The 19,356-nt window shown below is 37.1% G+C and overlaps 1 protein-coding gene across 4 annotated transcripts in view; it reads left to right on the top strand.

Annotated features, from left to right (window-relative positions):
• The window catches only part of LOC126425221 (zinc finger protein 271-like), an 88,224-nt gene that overhangs the window by 8,828 nt on the left and 60,040 nt on the right, over positions 1 to 19,356 (top strand). For all 4 annotated transcript variants that reach the window (XM_050088178.1, XM_050088177.1, XM_050088179.1 and 1 more), the window contains exons 2-3: positions 12,112 to 12,174; positions 14,882 to 14,950. In XM_050088178.1, the coding sequence (XP_049944135.1) occupies positions 12,112 to 12,174; positions 14,882 to 14,950 (132 nt within the window). The remainder of the gene's footprint in view (positions 1 to 12,111; positions 12,175 to 14,881; positions 14,951 to 19,356) is intronic.

Here is a 19,356-nt window from a genome sequence, read left to right as displayed (position 1 = left end):
TTTTGTTTGGTAAGTTATATATATATATATATATATATATATATATATATATATATATATATATATATATATATATATATATATATATATAAAAAAACAAAGATGAGGTGACTTACCGAACAAAAACGCTGGTAGGTCGATACACACACAAACAAACACAAACATACACACAAAATTCAAGCTTTCGCAACAAATTGTTGCCTCATCAGGAAAGAGGGAAGGAGAGGGGAAGACGAAAGGAAGTGGGTTTTAAAGGAGAGGGTAAGGAGTCATTCCAATCCCGGGAGCGGAAAGACTTACCTTAGGGGGAAAAAAGGACAGGTATACACTCGCACACACGCACAGTCATTCCAATCCCGGGAGCGGAAAGACTTACCTTAGGGGGAAAAAAGGACAGGTATACACTCGCACACACGCACATATGTGCGTGTGTGCGAGTGTATACCTGTCCTTTTTTCCCCCTAAGGTAAGTCTTTCCGCTCCCGGGATTGGAATGACTCCTTACCCTCTCCTTTAAAACCCACTTCCTTTCGTCTTCCCCTCTCCTTCCCTCTTTCCTGATGAGGCAACAATTTGTTGCGAAAGCTTGAATTTTGTGTGTATGTTTGTGTGTCTATCGACCTGCCAGCGCTTTCGTTCGGTAAGTCACCTCATCTTTGAGAGATATATATATATATACACCTGTGATTTCAATCAAACTTCATACATACATGACACTACTGGCAAAACAAATAGCTGGGATAAAACACTACTTGTGCAATTGGCTTACAACATTTTTTTGGTTGTTGTGATGGACTGATGGGCAGTGTAAAGTGATTTCTATTGTGCCCTGATATTGTGAAGTTTCTAATGTGATTTGAGGTATTAATAACAAAAAAATTTCCATCCAAAATCACTTATTCCTGTGGAGCTACCAACAGTTTGTCAGTTTTTGCTTTGGTTTTGTTTTCATATTAATATGAATTAATTCACCAATTAGTGATGTCATCTGTTGGTTGTTACGTGAGGCTCGTCGGTCTGCCATGTTAATGAAGTCATCAGTTCAACAGTGTTTTTTACTAATTCCTACATTGCTCCAAGCATTCTAGTGATTTGCCTAAAAGTTATCACCCCCCCTGCCCTTCATCCTTCTCTCTTTCCCCTTTCCAGCATCTCTCAGCCCTTTGAGTACTATGACTTTCCTAAAACACACATGCACACACGGGAGTCACTGATTATGTTACAAACTTTCAGGCATGAGGGATGATGGAGAAGGGTGATTGTATCAATTTGAGGTGAGGAACCCTGGTCCAGAAATGACCAAGTCAAAAGTTATAAGCTAATATCATTTTGATACCTCTGACAGTGGACCTCTTCTACTGCAGATACTTTTCTTTCAATATTTTGGAAGGAGGTAGTATATACCAAATCAAGAAAAAAATGTGTAGTAAACATGGCATCTAAGGTGCTTACCCTAAGGGCTACGAGCACGAGATGTTTCACAGTGGCAAAGGTGAAAAAGTCCTCACAGCTCATAATTCATACATTTTAGAGCTCAAGTTTCAACATTTTTTTCCCTTGTTTTGGTACATACAAGCTCCTCCCAATATATGGAAAACAAAGAGCTTCTAGTAGAACAGCTGTGTGTCACAATATTGGAGGTGAACAAGTGCTCTTTTAAGATGTGCACTGTAGAACTCATGTTGACCGGACATTTTTACCTTGTTTTGGTGTAAGGAACCCATCCTTAGAGACTGTAAAGGGATTTAGTTACACTGTGTGTGTGTGTGTGTTTCTTTCAGATAGAGAACCTCCGTTTTAATGAATCGCTGTGGACTCAGATATGTTTTCCTTAAATGGGGGTTCTGCCTAGGTACATGGAAGGAATGACATTCAAATTTGAAATTCCGAAGTAAATTTAAAACATAAATGTCAACTGTTCGAACACACAGGTTTTCATTTACAACATGAAATGTAGAATCAAATGCATCAGTTCTTAATCATAACAGACACACCTGATATTCTCCGATTACAGTGCCCTCTACCACAAATGGGAAACAGTTGTTTGAGTAAATCACACATATGAGGGTGGATTGAAAAGTTCTTGGAACCAAACAGGAAAAAAAAAAAAAAAATTACTTACATCACTGAAACTTTTTAAATTTTTCAATGTAGTCTCCTTGTAGATTAATGTGCTTTGTCAAATGATAGTCCAGTGCCTTGATCCCATCTTGAAAATGAGTTTCCTCCATGCCTGCAAAATAGTTGTCAACTCCGTCTGTCAATTCTTCTTTTGAAGTGAATCTTCGTCCACAAAGAAAAATTTTCAGTTTTGGGAAGAGATGGAATCAAGCCATCAAGCCATATCAAGTGAATAAGTCGGGTGTGGCAACAATTCATACCTTAGTTCGTGTAATTTTCCCATGGTGGCTGCACATGTGTGCAGGCGTGCATTGTCTTGATGGAAGATGACTTTCTTCCTTGCCTAACCTGGCTTTTCTTCATGTATCTTTTGTTGCAATTTGTCCAGGAGGTTAGCATAGTATTCTCCAGTAATTGTTTGCCCAGTGGGGAGATACTCTACAAACAGAATCCCCTTTGCATCCCAGAACACTGATGCCATGACCTTTGCCGCCAAAGAAATTGTCTTTGCTTTCTTTGATGGTGGGGAATCAGCATGTTTCCACTGCTTTGACTGTTGTTTCGTCTCTGGGTCGAGTAGGCACCCAAGTTTCATCTGTGGGCACAAACAATGCGACGAAGCTAGCTGCCTCCTTAAATTCGTTTTTTCATTTTTGACTAATTACTATTAACATTCGTGAGTATAATCTGCATTTTCATAAAAGAGAAAGTTTGGTCTTCAGTTTTAAAGGATATAGCACCAGATCTAATTTTGTGCTTAGTTTTGTGTATGTAATTAATTTGCTAATTCATTTTGATTATTCCTAGTTAATATCTTTTGTTATAGGGTTAAATCGGTAATTGTTTTGCAACTTAAATTCTATTGTTGACTTATAAACTAATGTAAATTCTGTAATAAAGATAAACATTTGGAAAAAGAATCACTAGGCTTTTTAAGATATTTATTTGGCTCTATTCGGAAACCTGTTAGGAAAGCCAGCTTTTAATTAATTCCAGTTTTGTCAAAAGTATTGTTTGTATAACTATATCTGTTAATTTCATCATTTAAACAAATAATTCAGCTTAAACCTAGTAGTAGAAGAAACTGTTAAAAAGGAAGAATTTTTCCATTCATTTAGGTGATTGAATGAAGTATGTTTTAATTGTAATTTCTGTAACTTTAACATCGAACAGTGTATAGTTTCAGTACCTATTATTGTGATGATATATAAAGGCCCGGTTTTTAGTCCCAAGACAGTCAGTCCACGGCCGAGTTTCAGACAAGAAACTTCTGTTGGTTAGAACAATAATAATGCATCAACTTAACTGTGAAATAAGTGTAACACAGTTAGGCCATGTATTAAAACAATGACAGTGTCTGTTCAATACATACCATATTATTCTGCAAGCACTGCATGGTTAGATTTTTTCTGCTCATAGATATTTAACAGTAAACTATTGTAGCAGGATGCTGATGTTTGCCTGCAACCTATTAGTGAGGCTTATTAAAATTTGCCAATAGTTAACTGGCCATATTAGCTGTGTATATTGGGGGGTTGTGGACAGTGAAAGTAAAGAACTGTGAAACGCTACTGTGCACCTGTCCTCTACATCATTTATAGTAGTCAGTGTTGAACTTCCACCTCCTATTTTTCGGCCAGTATAACAATGCAGTACATTGACACCGAAGACCATCAGGAAAGAAATAAAGCAGGCGAACTTCACAACCGGTGCAAAAAATCTTGTTCATTTCTTCTAAAAGGGGCCAAATATTGTTCTGGTATGTCCATTCTCATGTATTTTTGATCCAGCGTCAAGAGTTGCAACACCCATCTTGCAGATAATTTCTAATTTTTCTTTTGAAATATAATATACCCTTTCAGATGACATCTGGCAAGCGGGAGCAATTTCACACACTTTCAATCGGCGATCCTCCACGACCATTTTGTGCACTTTTGCAATGATTTCTGGAGCAGTGGCACATCTTTGCCAAACACTGTGTAGATCATCATCCAAGCTCTCCCAACCAAATTTGAATTCATGTGTCAACTTGGCAACAGTTGAATATGAATGAGAAGAATCCCCCATTGTATTCTGGAAATCGGCATGTATGTCCTCCGCTTTCATACCTTTCTTTATGAAGTGCTTAATCATTGCTCGAGTCACAATTTTTTTTCCATCTTCGCAAATCACTATGTGGTAACAACACAGAGCCATACCACCACAGCTCTCTTCCAGGAGCACTGATGTGGCATGTGTTTACAGACACAACAGTCCAATGAATATCACATGAACAACTCATTGTGCTAGTGCTGACCTCTTGTGGTGATTCCGAGAACTTTTCAAACCACCCTCTTATTTCTTGGCATAGAATCTGAATATGCAATAAAGGGGGTGGGGGATTCCCACTTGAAAATATGAAGTTGACCACGGGGGTGGCTGGTTATGTGGTGGCCAGTTGTAGCACAGACCAATGTCCTCTTTACAAATATGAACTTCTTATCTAGAATTTATTTTATTTTATTTATTTATTTATTTTTTTTTTTCATTCAGTGTTTCATTTTCGAGATATTTAGTTATCACAAATTAAAACAGTCACCATTTATACTTGATAGACAAAGTTAGTTACTTATCGCAAGTGTCGGGCTTCACACGACACTTGATTAAATAGACAGCACATGAGTAAAGGTTCTCATCTCTTTCATGTGTATCTGTTGCACAAATACTATCCACTAGTGCACTAGATTACATCCATTAGTAATACACGTTTCTCAATTTAGTCAGTTATGAGTATTGAAACTGCCTGTCTGTTTTAAGTTTGAATGTATTGCCTTTGCAGTGACATTATAGTCACCATGTTCTTAATGTTGTTTGTCACATGTTCACTATGTCACTGGTCAAAGCTGATGACCGGTATCACAATTTCCTCTCTGTCCGTTATGTCTTTCTCCAACAGAATGTTTCCATCTATTAGGGCATATATTTACTAAGTTTTATTCCAGTAGCTCCTAGTGTTCCAGAGTTACACTGATATGTCACTACATTCCCATCCCATCCCCACAAATAGAGCTGCAAGAATTGCATTATTCTGACAGTATCTTTTTTCCCTTGTGGACGTATCACTCCCCAAGACCTGTGTACTAAATTTGGTTGAAGTTTCTCCTTGCCTTTGGAAACTATGCTTTCATGTCATTCCAACATACTCATCACCTTTCCTAATAGTTCTTTGATTGTGTAAGTCTCTTAGTGTTTTTTTCCAGATATTAAGCCATGTGTAACAAATTTGGTGGCTTCAGGTGTTCTCGAGTTGCGCTTTCCAGTTGTCACTGAATGTCATCAGTGCTGTCACCGATCATACAAGCAACCACAAAAAGTGTAGTGTACCTCAGTTTGATTATTTTTGTGTCAACACCTTCTCCTCCACACTTGCCCTCCCACCTCACTCCTAAGGGTGCAGGGGTTGTCTTATCCTAACATCATGTTTCACCAGATAATAAGTTATACATTTATCAGATTTTGCTGAAAGTGTTCCAGGCATTGCCAAGTTATGGTTGTGTGTCATTTTCCCTACCCAATCTCCATAAAGAAGGGCCCTACATTTTATGAAAGCCATTCACGTGCTGTGCTTGTTCACAGTATGCTGGTAATGTGTCTCTATCAAGTTGGAGGCAACCAGTGGGGTATTGATATGGTAGTCAGTGGTAATTTGCTAACTAGATAAATTTTCGTGCCACTTTATGTAAATACAGAAAATTTAGATAGCGCCATCCGCTCTAATTCATATCTTTTGCCACTACAACAAATATTTATATTTCATACAAAATCATTAATTACATTTCAACATAAAAAAGCATATGAATATATGTAATAATTGCTGAAGTCATATTTGTAATATCGGCAATATTGTATCATAATGCGACAAAAAGAAAATCGGTCCAGATCGCGAATGGTGTTTATTTTTTTGATTGACATAGTTTATTTTTTTGATTGACATAGAATGAAAAATGAGAGAAAACTCATTGCCTTGATGGCTATTTAATCTTGGATTATTGCTGGAGTATTACACAGCTGCAACATGGTTTTTATGAAGGGAGGTTAACATCATTGACACACTGTCAGTTACATTATAGTTGACTTGGGGCATTTTTGACAGTTCCTACCAGGTAGAATTATACAGATTGACCATTTTTTTTAATAGTTGTATATTTGAGTGCTGAGATGTTGGATAAGGAAATAAGTACAGGGGGAAAGAGAGTGTCGGACTCTCACCTCTAGTGATAATCTGAAGTACTGATTTTTGACTTCTTGTTATGGATTGACAAAATACCACAACCAACAATAAACTGTGGGTTGATGAGTGACCCATAAGGCACAGCAGACACCTCTCAGAGCCTCTCACAAAGAAATCATTGTACTCTATCAACCACATATTGGTCATGAGACACTTGCCTGTGAGTTCATCTGATAGTGTGTATGAGGTGCCCTCATGACAGTGTATGAGTGGTAGTCATAAAGTTTTAGTGTTATCGTGAAAAAATAAAATTACTTAATGCAGGAATGTGTTTGCAGTTGTGGTGCACATTGGAGTCCCTTAACCACAGCACCACAAAGGCCACTAGGGCATCCAAATCAACTGTCACACAATGTTCACAAAGAAGTGTTGTGTGGTAATTCATTTTCGGCAGCTGCAGAAATGTCACAGCTGAGTCACGACAATCCAGCACTAAAGAAGTCATATGGATTGACCTTAGAGAGCTGCAGCATTTTTGCTCCTGCTGAAAAAAAGTTACTGCACAACACACTGCTTTATCAGTGCGTTGTGCTATTCTCTCTCAGTTCCTCTGGTGGCATTTGAATGTAACAGCTCATTCTTCATATGATTCCGAGAACTGATTTAGCTTACCTTTCATGCAAAATGATCTGATTCAGGTTGCTTAATTAACTGTTACATCATTAGGTAGGATCCATGTAGGTAATTTCACTTTTGAACAATGAAATATAATTTTCAGTAACATCATGTCAAGTTTCTCATCAGTCTTGCATCCATCCACTGCAGGGAACGTATAATCAATTTGTTTGGTTACAGTTAGAAGCATTCTGTTATGAACAATCAAATAATAAAACATACACCAAACATACTGATTTTATAATGTTTGAAACCTGTAACTACTCGGATTAACATACTAAAAAGTCAGCTTAATATGCAATTGGTAATCATCACAACATAATTACTGAAACACATAAAACAAAATCTTATTGATGATATAACCAAAGTGATTATTTGGACCATTCTAATATTTATTGAAATTCTATTCATATAAAAAAAAAATGTACGCATATTTGAAACCAGAAACATGTTAGGAAGATCTGGAATGGGGTAGTTATAGAACAGTTAACAACAATGTAATCAGCATTATTTATTCAAATCATTTCACTTATTTTTCCATGAAAAAGACAGATGTGTATTCGACATTGTATAGTATTTTATGTAATTCAACTGTAATCACTGAACGATAACATTTTCTGTAATAGTGAACAACTTCTGCAATAGTTATTAAGAAAATTACAATACATGATGGTGTTCTGACTGCCAGTGACTGTATATAAGGCCCATGAGGAAAAGTGTAGTACAGTGTAAGATCTTGATCAGGACTCTGTGACATAATAAATAGCACATCTGAAACAAGAACTGTCCACACTTTTATTGAGAACTGTGCAGTTCTCCTGCTCATTTTCGCTTTACAAACTTCCACGAAACAGTATCTGCAGTGGAGCATCAACAGCAAGATAAGATGGCGATGTTAATTATTATTCTGAGAAAATACTGAGTTACCTCCACCAAACTGCACATTAATGTTACGAAAAGATGATTAACTTCCAGTTTGTTTTCATTTTTGTGACAGTGTCTTTTATCCCCAGTGTAGCAGGTACGCCACATGTCCTTTGGTACTCTGGCACAGCGACACTAAAGTGTACTTGGGCTGCAGACATGTACCTGCTAACAAACAAGAAGTTAACTAAAAACTTTATTTGTTAACTTTTATTTGTAATGATGGCCAAAGTAGGGAAGATGTAATATGCAGACTGGCATAGCAAGGAAAACAGTTCCAAAAAAAGAGAAGTTTGATAACGTGGAAAGTAAATTAGTGTTAAGTATTGTGTGGAGATCTTTGCAGTGTAGCCTTGTATGGAAGTGAAGTGTGGACGATAAACAGTCCAGACGAGAGGAGAAAAGAAGCTTTTGAAAGTTGGAGCTGCAGAAGAATGCTGAGCATTAGGTGGGGAGGTAATTAGTGAGGTGGTACTGAGATTGGTAAGTGAGATAAATGGGGGAAGGGGGGAGATGAACATTGTAGAGGGAAACCAAGAATTCACTACAGTAAGCAGGGTCATATGTTGCCATAGCTATGCGGAGGTGAAAAGGTTTCTGTGGGATAATAGCTTGGAGAGCTGTGTCAGACCAGTTTACAGGCTAAAGACCACATGTTTCCTTTTTTGCAACAGTAATTAATATTTATATAATGGAAGGAAACATTCCACGTGGGAAAAATTATATATAAAAACAAAGATGAGGTGACTTACCGATCAAAAGCGCTGGCAGGTCGATAGACACACAAACAAACACAAACATACACACAAAATTCAAGCTTTCGCAACAAACTGTTGCCTCATCAGGAAAGAGGGAAGGAGAGGGGAAGACGAAAGGAAGTGGGTTTTAAGGGAGAGGGTAAGGAGTCATTCCAATCCCGGGAGCGGAAAGACTTACCTTCCCGCTCCCGGGATTGGAATGACTCCTTACCCTCTCCCTTAAAACCCACTTCCTTTCGTCTTCCCCTCTCCTTCCCTCTTTCCTGATGAGGCAACAGTTTGTTGCGAAAGCTTGAATTTTGTGTGTATGTTTGTGTTTGTTTGTGTGTCTATTGACTTGCCAGCGCTTTTGTTCGGTAAGTCACCTCATCTTTGTTTTTATATATAGTAATTAATATTTTATGTTTACCCTTCACACGCGTTACACTCATCTGAGTCAAGTTGAAAACTGAACCCAAACCGGTGGTGGATACATATGGGGGCACATAGGGTGCGCACCCCTGCTTTCGGGGCTGCTCGCATTGCCATCTGCACTGGCCCCGTCAGCCAGCCCGCACGCTATTCATTCATTTTTTTCATCAGTCAACTCAACTGAATCGAGTTATCGAGTAGTTGTACTTCCCTACGTAGCACGCATGTCCACGTCATCATATTTTATACATTTCTGTCTGGCACATAGATAGCTAACACATACCTACGAGCAAAGTCGCGGCCATTGTAGTGATCTCGATATGTTATTCTGTGTGGCAATTGTTCGAGAAAAGTCGTGAATATTCTACTGTTTTCTTGTACAGAGAACCTTCGATAGGTGCGTTACAAATATGGACTATTTGCTGAAGAGGAAGCTAGTTTACATTCAGAAGCATAAACGTCCTTAATGATTGTGATTCTGTTACGCAAGCATTGTCTGTTTGTCCTAGATCTGACTGTCCTACTTTGCACAGGCTGTACAAAATATTTGCTTGTCTAACTGCATCTATTGCTACAGCAGAAATAAGTTTTTCAGTATTGCAGCATACAAAGACGTGACTGAGGTCGACAATGGAAGAGGATCGACTTAATGGCTTAGCTCTATTGAACACTCGTCCTGACATTGATTGTCCTATTGACGATGTAATTAATCAATTTGCCAGGAAGAATAGGTACATAGAATTCATCATTTAAGGAAGAAAATCACAATTGTAACTTTTTTATATCATGATATGGCATTGTCTTGTCTATGTATATAATCAGTTTAGATTAAACTTTCGTAAACTTTGCATGTGACTTGATTATTTTTTTATTACAGTAAAAGTAAATTATTTTTTACTATGGTAAAAGATTTTTTTTTACGGTAAAAGTAAAGGTAGCTCAAGATATCTTTAGCGCCCCCCTCCTTGAGGTTTTTCTGTATCCACCACTGACCTGAACACCTTCCAACTCATAGTACTCAAAGATGGTACTGTAGTTAGTGAATGAGTGAATGAATACTGCATTTGTTAAGAGGAAATTGGATATTTCAGAAAAAATGTAGTGCCCTTTTAAGTTACTGTTGTGAGGATGGATGTGCAAGCCGTTGCTCTCACCACATCAAGGTTCTCAAGAGGTCTCCAGCTATGTTTTGGCCCCATAATGAGACACTTAAGTGTACATTTCTAGTGTTCTAACCTGATGACCATTTTAGTTCCTGCAAATAATATTTCTCACCCATTTTTAGGAAGAAAAGGTCAGTACTTTTGAGATCCCTGTTAGTACATCGTGCACTGGTGTCACCGTAAGGTGTGCACGCTTCTTGCCTTAGATGTTGTTCTTCACTGGGGTCCTTTTGCTGAGCTGCTTCCACGCTGCACCCCCCCCCCCCCCCCCCCCTTCTTCCCCTCCCCCTAAGTTCTCCTTCAAGTGCTTCATTTTAATAACACAGTACAGATTTTAGCCATGATGGCAAGGTCAACAGCACTGAAATAGACTGTTACATTTTCTCTTTTGGTATTACAATTTTAGTTGAATTTCCTGAGGGTTGAGGAACACATTACTATGCTGTTTAGTCCATTTATAACCATCATAATCTGTATTCTTGTTTCTTGCATTGTTCTTGATAACATGTTTTAGACGTTTCTGCTCTTTCCTTGCTCCTAAAAATAGTTCCTTGTGCCCCTCCTACTTCTACCAAATTAATAGTTCCTGACTGCCCTTACACATAATTTGAATAACATTTCGTGTTGTGTATTTTCAATAGACTTTAGCCACCATTTCATGATAGTGCCTCCTTATTGTGTTCTTTGTTTTCTAAATTTTTAACATTTCAGTAACATTTGATGTTGACACAAGGCCCAAACTTACCCATAATGGATGTAGGCAGGAGAATAATGGAGGTGGCATGCAATTAGTGTATGACCAACAGCGTAACCTCGAATCTCATAAAAATTCTTTTTATATAACACCAAACAAATGTGGCTCACTGTTATACAGCAGGTGAGACTCCATGTGTGAAGTTGCTAGGCATCCAGATGCATAATAAACTGAAGCGGCACTATTTCAAGGATAAAAGCTCAATTCTGCATTCTTTGCACCCAGAAATCCTTTTAAGTGTGTTGAGCTGCACTAGCATGCTTTTACTTAGTATTGTCTTACAGCACAATTTTCTGGGTATTGCAATTAAGTTGAAAGAAGTTTTCAGTATACGCAAGCGTGCAATAAGAATATTGTCTAAAGTTGAGAAACATAAGAGAACTTGTGATTGTTACACTTACATGATGATAAATTACTTCGGAGTGGTATCTGTACTTAATGACAAGGGTGAATTTAGGATGAACTCTGCAATTCACTACAACAATAGTAGTGATAAAATGACTTCCACATAAACTATTCATTCCTCTGTAGGGCTCAGAATGGAGTTTTATACTCTGATGCAAAGGTTTATAACAGGTTGTTAGTAGAAATCAGATTGGAAACCTCATAACTTGAAAAGCAGAGTAAGGGATACGTATCAGAATATTGCATTGTGTTACACAGACACTGAGTTTGCGAGTATATAGCCAGCTGACAGTGTTCTGTGTAAAGTAATTATTTTGTTTGCAGTATTGTATAAAACCAACAGCTGAGTGCTATAATGGAACAAGCAGTGGCAGTTTTTGCAGTTGCTGTTTTTCTCCTAATATGAACACTTAAAATAATCTAGAAGTAGTACCCAGAGCTGTCCGTGTGAGTACATTAGCACTAGTCATAATTTGTTGTTAGTATACGTTGTGGAAATGAGCTGCAGATGCTGTTTGTGCCTATTAATGTACAACTTGATTTATTACAAATGCCTAAAGCCTGTGTTTTATTATGTGATTTATGCTAAACAATGTGTGAAATGAATTAATAAATGACAGTTCTTTCAATTGACCGTTGCTCTTCTCTCTAATGTTGTGCTAATGTGTCGGGCCTGTTATCTGCTCACAGGCATCTACAGGAGAGGAAGCGGCACATGCACTGTCTGGCGAGATAGAAATCAAAGAGGAACCAGTAAGTATATTAATGGAAATATTCATTGTGGCTTTTCATTGGTGTATTTCTTTTTGTGCAGCCATCATTAAAATATTCAGTCCATTGTCTCCCCAACAAATCATTGTGCACAGGTAAAAAGTAGGTGTATGGATGTACACATGGCTACTGCTGTGTGTGTGTGTGTGTGTGTGTGTGTGTGTGTGTGTGTGTTTGCTTGTTTGTTTGTACCTTTGTAGGTAACTGTATGCAGAATTGAAGTTCCATAAAGGATAATAAGTTGTTGGCCTATTAGTTATGTTATTTGTGAAAAGATAACACTAAGAATATAAATTCAGAGATATCCTACTTTGCTACTTAAAACCTTTTGAACTTTAATCAAAAGCTGAGCAGAAGTATGGCAGTGCCTCAGTTTCATTCATTTCACTCGCACATCATGTTGAGTGTTCCCATAATGGAAAAGATTCTTTTGGGATGTGGCATGAATAAAGTTATACATTGACTGCAGCAGGCATTGCTGTAAAGTATACTAATACCAAAACAAGTCTCATGCTGGCCTATTAATGCTGATAATTATGAAACATACAGACCTGTGAAGCTCTCCTGTTGATCAAATAAATCTATGACCATTTGTTCTGCTCCTCCTTGTATACCTTCAATAACCTCAGTTATTCCTGTTTGAAATTTGTTCCACACGCTTTAGCGATATTCTTAGATGGGACACACTGATGCTGTTAAACAGTCTCTCTTTTACATTGCTTTGAATTCATGTTGATATATGACAGAATATTTTCGCAGGTGTTTTCAGTTAGTGCTTAATTTAAAATAACTGCATCATCCACAAAAGTCTGAAGGTACTATTAATATTTTCTGCCAGATCATTAATGTACAACATGAATAGCAAATGTCCCAACACACTTCCCTGGGGCACACCTAAAGTTGCGTCTACATCTATCCAGTTGATATTCCATCCCGGAGTTTCTTTTGCTTGATTTCAGTTTTACTTCCAGTGTTCCCCTGCAGTGTTTACAGAGACTAGTTACTAACATTCCATTTCTTCTCCCTATAGTGATCCCCTACAATTGCGTCCTCTCTGTCTAGAAATGCTCTGTCCGGTCACAAATTACATCGTAATTACCTTACTTCGTGTTACTCTGGTGCTGAGTCAAGTGCTACCTGAAGACTCGTATGTTGTTTCTGTGTTAAACATAAATTTAATTTTATAGAATTCCTTTCTGTTTTCAAGACCTTTAATTCTCATGCTGCTCTATTCTTCAAGAATCAGCTGAGAAATTTGGAAACTGAGGTTGATATAAACATAAATGTTTTTACTAAAGAGTTATTTGGGAGGGTCGGACATCATAATCCCCATGGATCGTCACCCACATCCCCCCCCTCCCTTTTCTCAGATACGCGCTTGCCCACAAGGAATATTGTTGCTTTATGACATTGTCAGTATTTATTCCTAAATTCTTGACACTTTCTACAACACCACTATTTAAGTGAATGCATTGTGCAACATTTCAACACAACACAAAGAACTTGATAGTTACATTGACCAATCTCAGCAATAGCTGAAACTATTAGTGCCTAAAATTTCTATAAGTATTACATACATAGCATCCAGATCCTTCTAGAGCAGGATGTATTTCAAATGAATTTTAGTATTGTCTTAATTGAAATTATTTTTCAGGTATAATTTTCAAAATGTTTTCTGGAAGTAATTATGTATACAAATATAATAGAGGGAAACATTCCACGTGGGAAAAATATATCTAAAAACAGAGATGATGTGACTTACCAAACGAAAGTGCTGGCATGTTGATAGACACACAAACAAACACAAACATACACACAAAATTCAAGCTTTCACAACCAACGGTTGCTTCATCAGGAAAGAGGGGAGGGAAAGATGAAAGGATCTGGGTTTTAAGGGAGAGGGTAAGGAGTCATTCCAATCCCAGGAGCAGAAAGACTTACCTTACTTTTGTGTGTATGTTTGTGTTTGTTTGTGTTTGTTTGTGTGTCTATCAACATGCCAGCGCTTTCGTTTGGTAAGTCACATCATCTTTGTTTTTAGATATAATTATGTATATAGATATTTATGTACCTAATAATTAATAATGAAGGTTGCAAATTTGGACAATATAAAAATTATCGGCTTCTTGTCATTGTATAATTGTCAGTTGAATTATTGGTAATAAAACTAGAAAAATAAAAAAAACAAATTTTGTTTGCATAAAAACTGAAGCATAATAATATTAGTTTCACTGTAAAGTGCTTTTTGACTCATTTAGTTTAACATTTGTGATTACTAATTTTTGTGGCTGAAGACTAATGTTGCTAAATGGATTGATATGAAAAATAAAATGGTGTGCTGGTGATCAAATATATACAAAATTATCTGTAAATGTGTATTGTATAGTTTAAATATAAAAATTAACCCACGTCAGGCCGAAATTTAGGCAGAATCGAATAATCAATTGAAGTATGAAAGTTCTGAGGAGGCAAGATTCATTAAAAGTGCTGAACTGCTAACCATTCTTTTTGTGTATCAGTCTTAGTGGATGTACAGCTTGCTTAATATGTGAACTGAAGTTCAAGTCTCAACCCTGAGAAATAAGGTCTTGTTATGTGCAGAATAGTATAATAATTTACTATTGTGCATGTAATTTTTTATTTTTATTTTGGGTGTCTGTCTGAACCCATTCTGTTTCCTTACCTGCAGATATTGACTGACCCCTACCAGCAATCACTGGAAGAAATTGAACAGATCTTCATAAAAGAAGAGAACATTGTAAGTATTACTATCTATTCTTTTCCACATGTGTGGTAGCATTTTACTCAGTTTGTAATTACATGGTGTGTCTTGTATTGATGTTCCTTTTTTAAATTGTGTCAGCACAAAAAAAAAAAATGATAATATACTGCAAATTAATGTATGTGTGTAAGACTTGTTCAAAAAGTGAGAGACAAGTTACTAGATTTCATGAGGTTTGTAACTGTCTTACTCACGAAGTTCTAAATTTTCCTGTACTGAAAACTGCTGTTATCACCAGTGTTATTACTAAATCTTGTGTTCATTCTTACCATTGTTAACTGTAGCTGAAGAATCTAGATGATGACTATTAACAATAGCGACTGTAATGGCGAAAACAGGTTTAGATTAGAAAGGTTGATTTAATAGGTGACAAACTTCAGTAAAATTCACCTTTCAACAGATCATCTTAAAAGAGAATATTGCATGCAATATTAGGAATAATCTCCCTAGTTGATATCCTGTAGGAATCTTAATTACTGTTACCTCAGTATTACTTTCACAACTGTCCTGTTTGGTAGGAGCCGCTCTCCATTTGCATCTGTCAGTTTGTGCCGGTGCCGAGCCGGCTCAGCCAGCATTGTTAGATTAAAAAAAAAAAATACCCTTTTATTATCAGTAATTATGGATTTCACTGGTGCACTGCTGTTTTGTAATATTGTGCCTGAGCAATAGTAACAAGTGTATAATTGTGAAGGAATAAATACCTAAAAATTAAATAGATGATGATGTGGGCTTGGTATGCTCGTAGGTTTTAACAATAGTGTTTGAACTCACATCTTGTAGGTGGCTCTATGGGAGAGGACGAAATAACGCAACAGTCGCCTAATGTAATGTAGGGGCACCTGTACTGCCCTCAGAGTTCTTGAAAATGACACACACACTATTTCTGTTGTCATATAAGGCCCCAGTGTTAATAGGAGCCCTTTACAGTGGGCTGTTCTGTGGGTGATTATTAATAAAACATTAAACCAGTGTGTCTGAGGAAACAAAAAAAATTATTTTACTTTAACTTTTGGTGTTTTGAGTTTAGAGGAATTGTTTCCTTTTCATGTTATTTCCTTCTCTGATCACATTTTTTTTCTTTTTTGTGCATCATAGCAGTTTAAATACATCCATTTGTTTTCCTAATGTTGCATACAACTCCAGTGTAACAATTTTTGTAGTCTCAAGTGTAGCTGTTCCTCACCTTTCTTCCTTTTTCAAACCAGAATCATTGTGATTTTACCATTAAGTTTAACTTGAGCAACAGGGAATTCTCAGATCCTCAACTGATTGATAAATATACACAATTCTTCAAGTGCCTCATCTTCAAAGCAACTGGTGATCATTAGCGTGTTCTGCTGTGTGCCCATAACTTTTCTGAACAGCAATTCTTTTTTCAACCCAAACCTGGGTTCTTTAGCTAGGATAATGTTTTATGTCCGGGACCACATCTGGGGACTGGTGATATTTATTATGGTGCATTATGTTGCCAAAGTATTAGAATTTGCTTTTCTTGATGGTATTGAGAATTTTTAAATTTTTGCTCATGCGGTGCAGTACTTCCACATTTGTGACTTCATCTGTCCATTGTATCCTCAGTATTCTCCGATATGCCCACATTCAGATGCCTCCAATTTATTACTTAATATTGTATAGAATTACCTGTGCATTCTTACTATTACATAAGAATACAAACAGTTACATGTCGTAATTCTTAGGCAGTGGGCATAGGACAAAAAATCTTGATATGGTTTCATTGTGGTTCTGAAATGGTTCCAAAAAGACACAAATTGCAATGAGACACTCGTATTTTTGTGTTTCAATCTGCATCTGATACTATTTGGGTGTCAGTACATTCTGCATTGTGTAAACTTCTGAAATAAGAGCTTAACAACCACAAAAATATCACTCTACATATTGTATAACATTTATAACACACAAGTATTATAAATAAGTTACTTTCACATGAGAGAGTTCACCACATTAAATTATAGGTGACATGAGAACGTATGACTCTTTTTAATACGCCAATTTTTCTACCATCAAAATATGTAGTTGCAGCTGTGACAAACATGTCATTCGTATGGCTGCGCTGTCTCCTCACAGTGGTTGATGGGATTTGTACCATCATTGCATGTAGTTGCAACTGTGATTAGCTGGTACAAACATGTTGTTCGTATGCCTATACCGTGTCCTCACGGTGGTTCCTTACAAAGAAATTCTTCCAGTTCTTGTAAAGATACTGGAAGATAACTGCAGGTCTGAAATTACGTTTTTAAAACAGACCACAGCGGCTAGGCAGTATTCAGACCTGTGGATTGTGGACACCTCATGTGACCTGTGTTCCGTGAAGTTTTGGGTACTGCTGTGTGTGTGCATAACAAGCTGCCACAATATTTCAGCACTGTCTTCTAGCCACCTTCAGGTATATATCATTGCACCAAGTTGCAGATATCTGGCAGTTCACCTGAAATTTCATAGGACGATATCGAGGGTGAGATATTGTGTGAAAAGCTTGTAAGGGTGTTACAGGGTAGGTTGTGGTTAGAAATATTGTTAAAAAATTTTATATGCTACACCATTTCTGAGTTAATTAACATTGAAGTTAGCTGTAAAGACTGTTGTGTGTGTAGTTTCAAGCAGCCCACCATATACAGTTAGTGTCAGCTGTTCTCAAGCATAAATAATAGTGCATGAGACTACTCAGCCGTTGGCTCTGCTTCAATCCTTACTGCCGCCCCGTGACCGATTTTTGTATTGTTCTCTCGTTTGGTATTTGGAAATCATAGGAAAAGCAGGTTTGGTGACCTCTCTTCTCCAGAGGACAAATTTACGTAAAAGGAAGAAAATGAGCATGGAGCACAAGCTGTACTTCCTTTCGGAAAAAGACAGACTGAAAGAATGGAAAATATGAAATGCAGAATAATATACGTAAAGGCAGCTGGGAAGGAAACTGATGTAGATTTTTTTCTACCAAGCATGTGTATGGCTAAGAGTACATCCCACTGCTCTGTTATAGGCGAGTCAAAAAAGAAAAAAAGAGTAAGCAATTTAAAGATGGATGTACAGCTTAAAAATGAGAAATTAAGAGTGTCACACCAGCCATATTATTTGAGACAGGTGATCCTGGGAGCATGATGAGTGTCTTTTTAATATAAATTTATAGTACTGTCCCAATTTCATACTACCTTTTTATGTTCCTTGAAAGTAATTTGACATTTCAATGAAAACTACTCATATTAAAATCTTTACCTCTTTGCTGCCCTCAACCTGTTGATGGTGGGGGTGGTAATGAGGGCTTTAACTGTCTTCACTTCAAAGGAGAAATGTGAAATATATGAGGTATTACTTAACCTTCCAAGATGTGCAAAAATGTAATGAGTATTGCAGCCTTGCAACAATGAAAAAAAATATATTTCAGCTAAATTTATCCCAAGATGTGGAACTGAGGAGAAAGTAGCACATACAAAGATGTCAGTGCATGTTTGCAGTTGCATTGATGGGTTTCTAGTGCATAGATTTTTGTACATCAGTTTCTGTAAGTTGCAAAACCTGTGCAAACTGATCGACACTTAATGTGGAATAAAATCTGAATATTGGGTCATCATTTAGAAGTTGCTTCTTTGGTAACTTGAAGAGCGAACCTTTCAGCTTCATGCACCCGTTGTCTGTCACTCGCAAGCAGTTGATCTTCCATATTAGAGCCACATTTTATGCCTAAATTTCTCAGGACTTCCAACCTTCCTATCACTCCATCATTGAAACATATCACTGCATCTAGTACACCAACTTTTAATGTATTTAGTCCTACAAAAACATTCTTGGGTAATCTTTCCCATATGCAATGGTTGAAACTTTCATTTGTATTCTGAGTGACCCCATGAAGACATTTACTAAGCAAAACAGCTTTACTCTGGTCTCTAAAAATTGATTTAGTTTCATTCATAACAGGCTCAGGAAGAGAACACGTATGATGGTATATTTGACCATTTCTTTTGCTTTTTGGTAACCACACCAAGATTCTGCTCCTTTAGGGCAAAGTCCGTGAACAACTTGGTCATCTGTGGACAACTTATGTAAGTAGGTGGCCGATACTGCTTTTCTCATTGCTGTAACATCATTCAGCGGTGCAGTTCGTCTAATGGCCAGTCCATAATAACTCTGAAGAGGGTCTGTTTCAGTTGCCGTCAATCTGCCTTGGCCAGACAGAGATTTTTTTATTAGATAACAACTTTCCTTTCACTTCTCTTTGTAGCTTCCTTAATCTAGCACCCATTCTCTTTTGCACATGTCCACAACACTCCAGATTTGTTACCAAGGTATACCATAAACATTGAACTCATTAATTTTATTGTAAGCTTTAGAGTCCCCATTGCCTAGGTATTTTGTATATCTAATGT

This window comes from Schistocerca serialis, chromosome 10 (genome assembly GCF_023864345.2).
Source record: "Schistocerca serialis cubense isolate TAMUIC-IGC-003099 chromosome 10, iqSchSeri2.2, whole genome shotgun sequence".
Taxonomy (NCBI): domain Eukaryota; kingdom Metazoa; phylum Arthropoda; class Insecta; order Orthoptera; family Acrididae; genus Schistocerca; species Schistocerca serialis.
The sequence above is the reverse complement of the archived record's forward strand: the minus strand, read 5'-3'. Positions and strand labels throughout refer to the sequence as shown.